At 61.1% G+C, this 12,399-nt stretch overlaps 1 protein-coding gene across 2 annotated transcripts in view; it reads right to left on the reverse strand.

The window, feature by feature from the left end:
- MYRF (myelin regulatory factor) overlaps positions 1–12,399 on the reverse strand; it is a 36,633-nt gene that overhangs the window by 6,186 nt on the left and 18,048 nt on the right. The window contains exons 5-22 of one of the 2 annotated variants that reach the window (XM_025357856.1): positions 11,680–11,959; positions 10,423–10,673; positions 10,221–10,344; positions 8,033–8,228; positions 6,015–6,091; positions 5,716–5,826; positions 5,270–5,360; positions 4,683–4,883; positions 4,305–4,416; positions 3,681–3,790; positions 2,775–2,935; positions 2,628–2,700; positions 2,254–2,342; positions 1,894–1,962; positions 1,390–1,470; positions 1,137–1,222; positions 852–1,043; positions 357–608 (exon numbers count right to left, since the gene is read on the reverse strand). In XM_025357856.1, coding sequence (XP_025213641.1) covers positions 357–608; positions 852–1,043; positions 1,137–1,222; positions 1,390–1,470; positions 1,894–1,962; positions 2,254–2,342; positions 2,628–2,700; positions 2,775–2,935; positions 3,681–3,790; positions 4,305–4,416; positions 4,683–4,883; positions 5,270–5,360; positions 5,716–5,826; positions 6,015–6,091; positions 8,033–8,228; positions 10,221–10,344; positions 10,423–10,673; positions 11,680–11,959 — 2,556 coding nt within the window. Of the gene's footprint in view, positions 1–356; positions 609–851; positions 1,044–1,136; positions 1,226–1,389; positions 1,471–1,893; positions 1,963–2,253; positions 2,343–2,627; positions 2,701–2,774; positions 2,936–3,680; positions 3,791–4,304; positions 4,417–4,682; positions 4,884–5,269; positions 5,361–5,715; positions 5,827–6,014; positions 6,092–8,032; positions 8,229–10,220; positions 10,345–10,422; positions 10,674–11,679; positions 11,960–12,399 lie in introns of both variants that reach the window. The other variant, XM_025357857.1, reaches the window with a different exon arrangement.

Raw genomic sequence — 12,399 nt, forward strand, 5'->3', positions numbered from 1 at the left:
ATAGCACCCTCCTGGTGCTGGCATGGTGAAGGAGGCATCAGGCTCGGGATCAAATATAAGCCCCGCCTCAGAGGGGCTGTATAACCCTGGGCAGGTCACTTCACCTTAGTCTCCATCCCATTTCTTCAGCTGAACAATAGGAACAACAATTCCTTCCTTGCAGGAGTGCTGTGAGGACTAAACGAGATGATTTATGTAAGGCTGCGGGCCTGATTCCTGACCCTTACTCTATGCTCAGCAAACGTCTATTGACTGACAAGTCTGAACCCAGACAGTCACATGACTGGGCTGAGGTGGGCCCTGGCCAGTGAGCCTTGCCAGGCTGGGCTGGGTATTATCAGGGGTGCAGCAAGTACCTGACTGGCCCTGGGCCCAGGTGGGCTGAGCAGGGCCCACGCTGGACTGGGGGGCCCCTCGGCGGGCCCGGCCATGGAAACCAAGGCTGGGACTGTTCTTGGCTTTGCCCTGCCCCCCAGGGAAGGGGACTGCAGGGCTGGCCAGAGGCTCCAGGCTCTTGTGATGTTTGGAGTGGCCAATGCCATTGACTGAAAGACCCCAGGACTTGGCTCTGATGTTGGTGACTGGCAGAAGGGCCATCTGGCTGGGGCCTGTGGATAGAACCAGGGACAGGCTGAGAAGCAGGGAGCTGGCTGCTTCCTGTCCAGCTGTCTCTAGGGCCCCATAAGACTGAGTGAACCCCATGTGTCTCTTGGTCCTCTCAGGGGAACTTCCCAGTCATTGTCCAGAGCCCCTTTCTGGGCTCCAGGAGACCCTCCCACCAATGAGTATTTGGGCCTTTCTCTCTACTCAGGTAGCCCTCGCCCCAAGCTCCAGCCCAGAGAAAGCCTTACCTGAATGGTTGGTGCTGGGGCTGGGACTTGGGCTGAGAACATGGCCAGGGTTAAAGCTGGGGCCAAGACTAGGACCAGTGGTAGGGTTGGTGGTGGGTGAGGAACAGCAGACGACAGGGCAGGGGTGGCTGGAACATAGGTCCAGGGTGCGGACGGCAGAACCTGGGGCCGAGCTGGTGAGGCTGGTGGTCACTGAGGAGGCCAGAGGCTGTGTGAGCCGGAGGAGCCCCCAAGAGAGAACATAGCAGCCTCCCCGTCCCACCCCAGACCTGCCCAGACACGCACCCAGCAGCAAAGTGGGCTGTATGCCTGGTAGCCCAGTGGTTATGGGGGACTGTCGGAGCTGCGTGGTCCCAAAGCTCTGGCTGGACCTGCTGGGGAAGGATGAGCTGAGCTCAGAGGGGCTGGGAGAGCCTGAGGGGAGAGGGCCTGGCAGTCCTGGAGAGGCAGGAGGGCAGGAGAAGGCAGAGAGGGAGGGGAGGGAGGCAGGAAGAGGGGCAGCAGGAGCCAGAGGAGAGGGGTGCCGGTCAGCACGTACCATGGGCACAAGGCCTCACTCCCCCCAGGGGGCTGGGGCCGGAGCAGGGCCAGGAGACAGGAAGTGGACACGGCAAAAGAGCTAAGGGGCAGCAAAGAGGCAAAGGGTGAGACAGGCAAAGGGGAAGAGAGAAGAGAAGACACAGTCAGAGGTGGCCCCAGGAGCTGGGGGTGACAGTGGGCTCACAGAGCCCAAGGCCCTGCCCTGGCCCTCCTTCTGCCTACCCCATGTTCCAACCCCAGCCCCTCAGACAGCCCTGACTGGCAGTCCCAGCTACCTGGAGGGGCACTAAACAGGCCAGACACAAACATCGGGGTCAGCAGGGACTGGCAAAGGCTGCCCACCCTCCAAGGAGGCCCTCCCTGGACCCCCACAGCACCCCAGCAGGCCGAGAGGCTAAGGGTGAACTCCTTTAGAGAAGACAGTCTCATGGCTCTCTGACCTGGGCCTGCCCACCAAAGCCCCACCTGGCCTGGAGGCTTGGCGTGGCATCCAGGAACCTACCCGTCAGTGTCTACCAGGTCCTCCTCTGTGCGCAGGCTCAGCACGTACAGTGTGGACATGGACACCACGCTGGAGCCACGGAAAAGGGTGACCGTTAGAGCTGGAGCCACCAGCCAGTGCCCCCTCTCCAGGACAAGGTTGTGGTCCTTGCTCCTGAAGCTGGGCTCCCAGGTGATGCCTGCAAAATGGGTCACCCCAGAGGGGAGGAGGCAGAAAGGCCCACCTCACTGAGACCTCAGCTGCCTGATCTCCCAAGCTACATCCTCCTCTTCCCCTAGGCCTGAGCCCATGGGCAGCTGACTCCACTGGGTAGCTCCACTCCCCTAGTCAGCCACCCTGAGAGCCCAGGGGACAAGTCACCTGAAGGCCATGACCACCACCAGGGCAATGATGGTTCCCTGCAGGAAGCGCTGGCTGATGCAGGCCTGGTCCGGAACCACGGACGATGACTGAGGACCAAGAGGAAAAGTGCAAATGCAAAGAGGGCCAGGCTGAGGCTGCCCGCAGTGGGCTCTGCTGGAGGTCGGGCGGGGGGTGGTGGTTAAGGGGGTGCCCCATTCCCCCAGGGGGCAAAGGGAGAAGAAAGAGAAACTGGGGACTAGGAGGGCTACAGAGTCACAAGGAGAGGGAAGCACCAGAGGCCGTGAGGCTGGAGAACTGCAACCTGGAAAGGGAGGCCACAAGGGGTGGGGAACTCCCCATCCAACCCACCTGCCATGCCTGCTCACCCTTACCTTGCTGGCCACCTTGGGGGGCCTTTTCTTGTGGGGGACACTGCCTGCCCGGCTGAACTGGCTCCCTGCATGACTGCAGCAAGAGGGCCAGGATCAGGGGTGTCCCCGGGAAGAAGGGTCTCACCTTCCCCCACCCCGCACCCCTACCTGAAGGCGCCCGAGCTGCCGGTGGATTTGAGGCTGTCGAGCCGCCGCAGCTTGGCCAGCTTGTGGCTCCAGCGCTCCAGCTCATCAATGCGCGTCTCCAGGTTGTCCGTCAGCTTGCACAACTCCTTCACAGCCCCCACGTTCTCCATGAAGATGCGCTCCTGCCATGGGCCATAGGCCAACACAGAGGGCCCAGTCAGGCCTGGGAGCCCCAGACTGTCAGACCTCAGGGGGCAGGAGGGGCGGCCACTGTCCTTGGCCACTGGGAGGCCCTCAAAGCCTCCCTACCTGGGCGGGCCCCTCCAGTCCAGCCTCAGCACCCACAGCTCCTGTGCCTGTCTCCAAGCAACACCCCCACCTTTGCACCTTCACCTGGGCTGTCCCACCTGCCTGAATGGCCCTCCCCACTCCCTGCCAGAGCTCTCCTCCCCTAAGCCTGAAGGCTGCAGCCCCGGGATCTGCCCCCTCTGATGACTGCTGTCTCAGATGTCAGCATTTCACTATTCAACTGGGGTGGAGACCCATTACATGCCTCCTTGGCGCCCAGACTCAGGACAGGACAAAAGTCATCCTCACAAGAAATCACGTATTTCAGCATGGAGGTAACCATACGAGGATGTCTTTGCAGTTCTATTACTGCCCTCATTTTACTGGGGGTGGAAGGCCATGGCCCTCCACAGGGTTTCTCTTGCCCTTGATCACACAGGCTCCAGGGGCCAAATCCCTACCCACTCATCTCCTTGAACACTCACCCCTTCCCTGTGGGGTGCAGAGGGCACTCTGGAAGCAGCATGAGAGCTGAGGTTGCTCCTGCAGTGCCCCCCCAGTATCTATGGAGGTGATAAGTGTCCCCCAGCTGGCTCCCCCCTTGCCTCTGGGCTCCTTCCCATTGCCTCACCCACAGACCTTGTTCACCACCAGGAAGTTCTCTATGGTTTTCCCATTGGCAAAGACCATGTCTCCGGTGTCTTTCACAGCCTCAGGCAAGATCTCCTTCACCTCCTGAGCGATGACACCTGGAGGTGGGGGACAAGCCAAAGATGGGTGGGGGGGGTGGGAAAGGGCAGGATTGGAGAGGGTAAAGTTCTGGAACCCAGAGATTTGGATTCCAAGGAGCCCTGGAGCAGGGGGATCCCCGAACAAGTGTTCACAGAATTGCAATTCCAGGGGTCAGGTGTAAGGTTCCCGGGCTGGTGTGGGGCGGATTCCTGGGGGTAAGGATCCCAGGGGGAGTGGGTAGTATTCCGGCAGGTTAAAGGTAGGATTCATCTAGCGAAGGGCGAGGGTCCCTGGGCCGCGATTCTCGGATTTCCACTGACAATGGGGCGAGGTTCCGGGGACCTGGAGAGGTGCGATTTTCCAAGGTCTGAGGGGCGGGACTTCTAGAAGGCATGATTCCCAGGGGCGCAGTTCCAGGAGTCAAGAGGAGGGGTTTCTGGGAGTAGGATTTCCAGGTGACAGGGGGCGAGGTCACTGAGACCCGAGGTTTCTGGGTTCCCGGACCCCAGTCCGCGCCAGCCCGGTCCCTACCTGTCTCTGGCGCAGTGGCCTCGATGCCCGCGCTGGCGGCGAACTCGGGCTTGTATCTGTAGTGCACCAGCCGCATGCGCGAGATCCTCTTCAATTGCTCAGTGGTGTCCACCTGCGGGGAGCCAGGCCCGGGAATGAACCCCTCCCCTCCTGCGGCGGTCCCGGAGCAGGCCCCGGAGCCCAGGAGGGCGGCAACCTGGAGGCTGCAGTGTGGAGAGGAGATCCTACTACTGGAGTCGTTAGATCGGGATTCGAGGCCAGTCTTCCTTCCCCGGCAGCCCCGCCTTTCCGCGTGGTCACGCCCCCTCCCCAGCAGCCCCGCCCCCGCGACCCGCCCCAGCCTCTAGCCCCGCCCGGCCCCCACAGCCCTGTCCCCACCTCCTGCACGTGTTCCTTGGCGCGCAGGTCGGAGGGGTGCATAAGTGAGCCCATGACCTTGACATTCCCGTGCACAACCAGCGCCTCGTCCGGCCGGTCTGTGTTGATGCCCACGCGGCCGTGGTGGAAGACGGTGTCGGGCACCTGTGCCCGCTGCCACAACACATCGCTGTCGCTCTCGAACTGGCCTGGGTTGGAGGCCTACCGCGAGTTGGGGCTGGATCAGTCCTGGGGGATAGGGAGGGGACCTGCAGGGCCCTGGGAGCAGGGGAAACTCCACAGCAGCCCCTCCCCTTCCAGCCAGGGTTTCTCACTGCACCAAGCCCAACGTGAACTGTCCCTCCCATTGTGACAACTTTTTCTCACTTGTGGGATCCCAGAAGCTACCAGGTCTTTGTCCACCTCCCTGCTTTACTGTGGAGACCCTGCAGCCCAGAGAGGGTGGGAGCCTTGCCCAAGGCCACACAGCCAGTGCCTAGCAGGATGAGCATGCCCACTCTTGACTCTCAGGACCCAGGTACTTCTGCTTGCTGTTTCTCCCAGCCCTAGGGAGGGCTGTCTACGCCCTGGGAGGAGGTGGCCCTCACCCGCACGATGATGCGCTCTGAGATCTGGGCAGCCAGCGTGTAGTTCTGGTTCTGTGCGTGGGCCTGGAGGGCCACCACCAGCATGAAGTACCTGGGACACACAGGGGTCTCAGAAGTACTCAGGGCCTGCCCCCTCCCCAGGGCTGGCCTACCCTTTCCCTGGCCAGATGCATGTTCATCTCACCCCATCCTACAGAGGAGGAACCCGAGCCTCCACCAGGGGGCAGAAATTCCCCAGGGCCCACAGCAAGAAGCCAGGGCTGTTTCTCAACACAGAAGCCAGGCTTCTGCTCTTCCCACCCTTAAGTCAATGAAGGGTTCCAAATCTCAGGTCTCTCATCTATGAAATGGCTCAGCCTATAGGGCTGTGTGCCTGGTGTGCCACACAGGGTGGTGTCTTCCTGCCTCAGAAATGGAGGGCTCGGGGCAGGCTCCCACCTGCTCACCTCTGGTCAGGGTTGGGCTTGCCCTTCTTACGCATGTTGTTAGCGGTGGTCTCGCTGAAGTGCAGCCGCCCCACAGTCACCTTCGTGACCTGCTCAGGGGGCAGATTGACCCTGCAGAGGAGAGGCAGGGTGCTCAGGGGGCATGGAGGGAGGCTGCAAGAGCCACGCCGCTCAGGGGCACCCAGGCCAGCAACGTAGGCAAGGCGGACACCCTGGGTGCCTCCCTGGCCCCTCCATTCCCAAACCAGCTTTAGTGTGGGTCCTTCTAGGTACCACCCCCAACAGGGTCAAACACTCACGTGACCGGGTTGAAGGGCCGCTTGCTCCGGTCTGACTGGGACTGCTCGATGTTAATGGACTGGTTCAGGGCCTCCAGCTGCGGGGAGTGAAGCCAGTGGCACCTCAGGATGGGGCTACCCAGGTGGTCCTGCCCTGCTGCCCCCTCTCAGCCAGGCCTGGCCCAGCTAGAGCTCACCAGGAAACAGGGCAGCACCCAGCCCTTAGCCGTGTTTCCCACAAGCTCAGATGCCTTCTGCATGGTCACACCCCCTCACACCCTACTTCACACCCACACCCTCCTCACCCCCTCACAGCATAATACTCCCCCAACTTCTGCACAGCTGCGCATGCACAGTCACTCCCCAAACACCCACACCCCCATTCCACACCCACACACTCCCCCCACCTCTGCATGTGTGCACACACACACACACACTCACAGCCCCACCCTCCCTCACGTCCATACCTACACACCTCACAGCAGCCTCCAAGCCCATCCACTTGCACCCAGGCCCACTCACTCCCCAGATCCTCTCCATACCCACGTCTCCTCTACTCCTCCATGTGCACTGGCAGAGCCATGCCAAGGTGCCATGCCTGGCTCACTTATGACACCGAAGTCGACAGACCCAGCCGTGTTCCCAGGGAGCTCATAGACTCAAAATCAGCCACTACTGGGGTTGTGCTGTGGTGCCTCCCAATAGGCCTCAGGGGAGGGGCCCTGGGGAGAGGACCAGCATGGAGTCTGCCCGGAGAGGAGGGATGTGTGTTGGGAAGGGCATCCAAGGCAAAGGGAGCCGCAGGGTGGAGGGCAGGGGCTGTGATGGGCACGAGAGGTTTGGGGTACGACACGTGGCAGAGCTGGATTGGAGAGCAGGGCCCCCAAGGCCCCCGTGGTGCAGCTTGGAAGCCGGGGCTTTGATGGGAAGACACTGGGGGCCTTGGAAGGATAGGGAGTGCCGTGGCCCCCTGAGTCTCAAGTGGGCCAGGAGTTGGGGGTCCCAGCTGCCATGGACATTCTGACAAGGAAGGGAGGTAACCCAGACCAGGGGATGGACAGGAAAGAGGCAAGGACCGGACCAGGTACAGGGATCTTCCAGGGCAATAGCAGGGCCAGATGCATGATGAGAGGGGAAAGAGGGCCCTGACCCAGATTTGTGGCTCAGGTAACTAAGGCCCTGCACCCCATTCCCTGAGAGGGGAGCCCAGCGTGGGAGGCAAGTGTGCCGGGAGTTTAGTTTGGGACCTGGAGCTGAGGCACCTGGTAGAGGGCTCAGGTGATGGGTCTTGACTGGGATTGCAGACTTGGGAATCACAGGCTGGAGCAGGAAACGGGGTGAGAGGGAGGCAGGGAGGCAGAGAGGCAGGGAGGCAGGCTAAGGAGCCCAACGAGAGGGAAGCAGGCTGAGAAGCCTAACGTTTAAGGGGCAGGCACAGGGCGAAAGGGAGGCAGGGAGGCAGGAAGGCAGGTTGAGGAGCCCAACGAGAGGGAGGCAGGCTCAGGAACCCAACGTTTAAGAGGCAGGCGCAGGGCGAGAGGGAGGCAGGCTGAGGGGCAGGCACAGGGAGAAAAGGAGGGAGGGCGGGGTGGCAGTGGCAGGGCAGGATCTAATTTACACACACAAACACACACACACATTTGCACACATGCTTGCCTTTTTTTTTTTTTTTTTTTTTTGAGATGAAGTCTCACTCTGTTGCCAGGCTGGAGTGCAGTGGCACGATCTCAGCACCCTACAACCTCCGCCTCCCGGGTTCAAACGATTTTCCTGCCTGCCTCAGCCTCCCAAGTAGCTGAGATTACAGGCCCGCACCACCACGCCCAGCTAATTTTTGTATTTTTAGCAGAGATAGGGTTTCACCATGTTGGCCAGGCTGGTCTTGAACTCCTGACCTCAAGTGATCTACCCGCCTCCCAAAGTGCTGGGATTACAGGCGTGAGCCACAGCACCCAGCCAACCCTTGCTTTTTCTGGGGTCTTTCAGTGCCCCCCAAAGGGCCCTCCTGCCCTCCCTTCCTTGCCAAGCCCCAAACTTGCCTTCACTCCATGCAGCTTCAGATAGAAGCAGTCGAGGGGCTTGAGGCCCTCAGGCGTCTTGACGAACTTGGGCTCGCCCAGCATGCCGATGTACACCGTCACCTGGAAGTGGTTCTTCTTCTGGCACACAAAGGCATCATCGCCCACCGAAAAGTTGAAGCCCTTGTCCGCGTCCACACGGTAGGTGAGCATGGGCCTGGGGACGGGTAAGGGCACTCCCCTGAAGCCCCAGAGCCAGGCCTGGAACATCGGTGCCTCCCACCTGCTAGGTTGCAAAACCGTTTCCCACCCCACACCCCTGCATCCTCAAACCACCATTGCAGCTGCCCCTACTCCTGAGAAATGGAAACTGAGTCCCGGAAAGGATTCTAGTACAGGGTTGCAAACTCCTTAGACAACATTCTCTCCTCTACCCCATGCCTCAGGCCACCGCCCTGTCCTGGTGATGGGGGAAGCAGGGCCAGACCCTGAGGCCCACCAGATGGGAGGGAACTCCTGAGCCAGGGAGGGCTTGACTGCCCTCTCCACACTTGGCTCCTTCCCAGAAGGCTGCCTGAAGCCCCCTCACTCACCCAAGAGGGACTGTGTCTGCAGAGCCTCACAGAGCCTGACAGCTAGTTGCCCTGGAAACGGTGGAACCAGGCGCCTGCTCTGCTGCAGACCCAGCCCCTGCCCACCAGCTTGCTCAAGTCCCCAGACACCCTCATTCGCACTCCCTCCTCATTCCTACTCCCTCCATCTGCCCGGGGAGGGAAGGGGCACTCCTGGACTCTCCCTCAGACTCAGCCTCAGTTTGCCCATCTGTTGTTGGGTTTAGTGTCCCACGTTTGGCCCCTTTGGGACACCTCTAGTTGACAGTAAAAAGAGCAACTGGGCCAGGCTCGGGCTCACGCCTGTAATCCCAGCACTTTGGGAGGCCGAGACAGGCAAATCACGAGGTCAAGAGTTCGAGACTAGCCTGGCCAACATGGTGAAACCCCGCCTCTACTAAAAATACAAAAATTAGCCGTCTGTAATCCCAGCTACTCAGGAGGCTGAGGCAGGAAAATCTCTTGAGCCCAGGAGGCGGAGGTTGCAATGAGCCGAGATCACACCACTGCACTCCAGCCTGGGCAACAGAGCAAGACCCCGTCTCAAAAAAAACAGCAACTGTTGGCCTGTGGCTTAGCGCACCCTCACTCAGGTCCCCAGGCACAAGAGTGGTCACAGGATGCCCAGTGCCAGCCCGGAGGAAGCTGGGCAGGGAGAATGCTTCCAAACTTGTGGTAAGAGGCCTCTGGGCCTGGCCATTGTTGTCAAAGGCCTGGGCTCACCACCTCTTCCCTCCCGGAGCTCCACCCACCTGCCTGACCTAGCAAAGCACCCAGGAAGTGCCTGGGCCACTTCCGGGGCTGCAGCTGCCAAGCTTCCTGGCCTTAGGGCCTTGGGTGGCAAGGGTGGCCCAAAGAGTATGGGGGTGAGAGTAGGGGGCTTCCTCCCCATGCCAGAGAGGCTGGAGTGCCATACGACTGCAGCCCCACCTGTCAGGACTTCAGGGGACCCTCCAGCCACCCAGCAGCCAGATGCCCCCAGCCCTGGGGCTGCTGGCTAAGAATTCCCCCAAAGCCTGCAGCACCCAACTCCATGCAGCTGTTCTCATCTGCTGGCCCTGGCCTGGCCATATCCACGTTACCCTGTCACCGGCCCACTGGCCTTCTGGGGGAGCCACGGGAGTAGTCCCCACAGGGCTCCCGGCCTGGGGCCTGGAAAGATGGAGCCATCTGGTGTTGAGGGGGCACTAGGAATGCTCAGGCAGCCTCTGACCTGATCCTCCCCAGCCCCTCCTCCCTCCCTCTAGGGAGGGGCTGCCGGGAGGGTCCCGCTTGGGCTCAGCTTCTGGCTACCTTCCTGGAATGCAGGGGGAGGAGGCGGGGAAGGAGGAGCCGGGAAAAAGCACCCATCTGCCCACTTCTCCCTGACTTGGTTCCCAGCTGCCCCTCCCTGGCAGTCATCACCTTCTCAGGGAGGCCTGGGGCTGGCCTAGGAGTCAGGAGCCCTGAGTGCCAGTCCTGGCTCTTCCCTGAGCCTGTTTGCTCTTCTGTGAAATGAGTGCTCCCAGGCCCTGCTCTAGGACCTTGATGGGGTCCTGGGCTGGGGCATCCCAAGATGGGGGGCGCTGGAGGAGTGGGCAATGTCGCAAGGCACTCACAGCTCCTTGTAGTTAGCGTCGTACAGGGTCGCCCACTTGTTCTGCTGATGGGGCTGCCACTTGATGGACTGGTAGTTGGGGTCCAGGTAGGAGCCACTGAGGCTGTCACTGTCCTGCAGGAGGCCTGGAGGGAGGGAACGCCCATGTGGGCCCTGCACATTGGGCCCCACACCCCACCTTGAAGGGCTGGCCAGCCATGTACCTGGGGAGGGGGCACCTGGCGGGTGCCAAGGTGGTGTCTGGACACGGGCAATGCTGAGAGGCAAAGAACCAGGGCCTGGGGAGAGCGGACCCTGGGGAGGCCAGGGTGGGGATGGGGCTCGAGTGGGGTGCAGAGGCAGGGCTGTCACCGTCCCGGGCTCCTGTTTGATCATTCCATTCAGCATCTGGGCATTGAGGGTGCTGGGGGGGGATTCGGAGTGCTTCCTCTTCTTGGAGGGGTGTGTGGGGAGCCTGGGGGGACAGAAGTGTGCACCATGGGGGCTGGCTTTCCCTGAGCCCCTCCCACTGGGTAGTATCCACCTCTCTCCCCTCTCTAGCCTGTTTGGGCCAGGATATGCCCCGCCCAGAGGACACCTCCTGCAGGAAGCCCTCAGGCTTTGCCTCCTCCTACTCCCCATTGCTCTGTACTGTCATTTTCTGCTTCCATCACTCTTTGCTTCCCCTAGACTGTGGACAGGAGCCACACCTGACTTGGTGTCTCCATCATGCCCAGCAACTGGGCTGGCTCACGGAATCACAGCAATCGCTTGAGGAATGAATGAGTTTGTCCCTGCCTGCAGTGTCACACTCAAGGTCACCCTTTATAGTAGGGGCTCTACGGAGAGCAGGCCCCGTGATCAGAAACAAGCCACAGAGGGCCTGGGCGACAAAAGCCAGGAAAGGGGAGCTTCCTGGGGCAAGGAATTTAAAGGGGACTGCACAGCACTCCTTCCTTCCCCTTCTGGTTTACAAAATGCTTTGACAGCAGAACCTTCCTTTGAACTAAATCTTTCATGGAATCTCCATGTGTAAAACAGAAGAAAAGACAATCATGCAGGTTGAATCAGAGTGGGGGGCTTGGGCTTGGGTCTAGGAAGAAGACTCCTCAGAAACCTGAGGGTTCCATGAGACAGCTGCAAAATCACTGGGCTGTGGGTAAGAGCACAGTCCCGGGCCCAGTCCTGGCTCATGATCTGGGCGGGACGTTTCCCCCATCAGAACCTCAGTTTACCTACCTGTGCCCACCAGATAAGGTAGTTGTGAGCAATTAGCCCTCACAATTGAGGAACATGGCCCTCAAGGTATTGCTGGGCAAACGTGTGTAAATATGTTGACCCCCATCTGCCCTGCAGAGCCTTCTGCCCTCCCTGGGCACATCCCGGTCCCTGCCTCCCTCTCTGGCCTGCCCGTCGCCCTGCCCACCCTGGTTCCTGCACCCCACCTTCCCACCCCAGGGAGCCAGCCGCCCACGTCTTACTCAGCTCCATGCTGCTGCAGGAGCTGGTGCAGCATCTGGGACTGCTGGGTGTGGTGGAGATCAGTGGGCACCAGCCCCTGCCCCATGGCAGCGTAGGGGGGGACTGGGGGCTCGGCCTTCATGTACAGGTCCCGCTGCAGGACAGGGTAATGAGGTGGAGGTGGTGGGGGTGGCGGGGGGCCTGGCAAGTGGGCTGGAGGTGGGGGCGGATGCTCCAGGCGGGAGGGCACTCCCACGTGGCACAACGTCTCAGGGGTTATCGTGCGCAGGAGATGGGGTTCTGCAGGAGAGATGGGGGAGCGGACATCTGAGACCAACCGCACCGTCCTCCCCAAGGCAGAGTCTCCTGCTTCTACTGCGTCCTGAGCCAAGCCCGGGGACTGCCCCCCACCTACCCTAGGTGGGAGGGCCATTGGTCAGCCACCTACTAGAGGCCTGAGCAGGGAGGCACGACCCTGTCCAAGGAGGGGCAGCTCTTCACCCCATCCTAGCCACCTCCTGCCCCCAGGCTGGGCCAGGAGGATCCAAGTCAAATCTAAAGGTCCCCCTCCATCCCCATCTCCTCTGAGGCCTGCTCCTCCTCTGGGCCTCAGGAAGGAGTCTCTGGAGACCCCCAGCCCAAGCCTGCCCAGTGCTCCTCCCTCCGGCAGGCAGCCCCTCTTCTGGGCTCTCAGGGGCCAGCCCCCCGGCCTGAGTGGGGAGGCCCCAGCTCCCTTTGTT

Source organism: Theropithecus gelada, chromosome 14 (assembly GCF_003255815.1).
Source record: "Theropithecus gelada isolate Dixy chromosome 14, Tgel_1.0, whole genome shotgun sequence".
Lineage (NCBI taxonomy): Eukaryota > Metazoa > Chordata > Mammalia > Primates > Cercopithecidae > Theropithecus > Theropithecus gelada.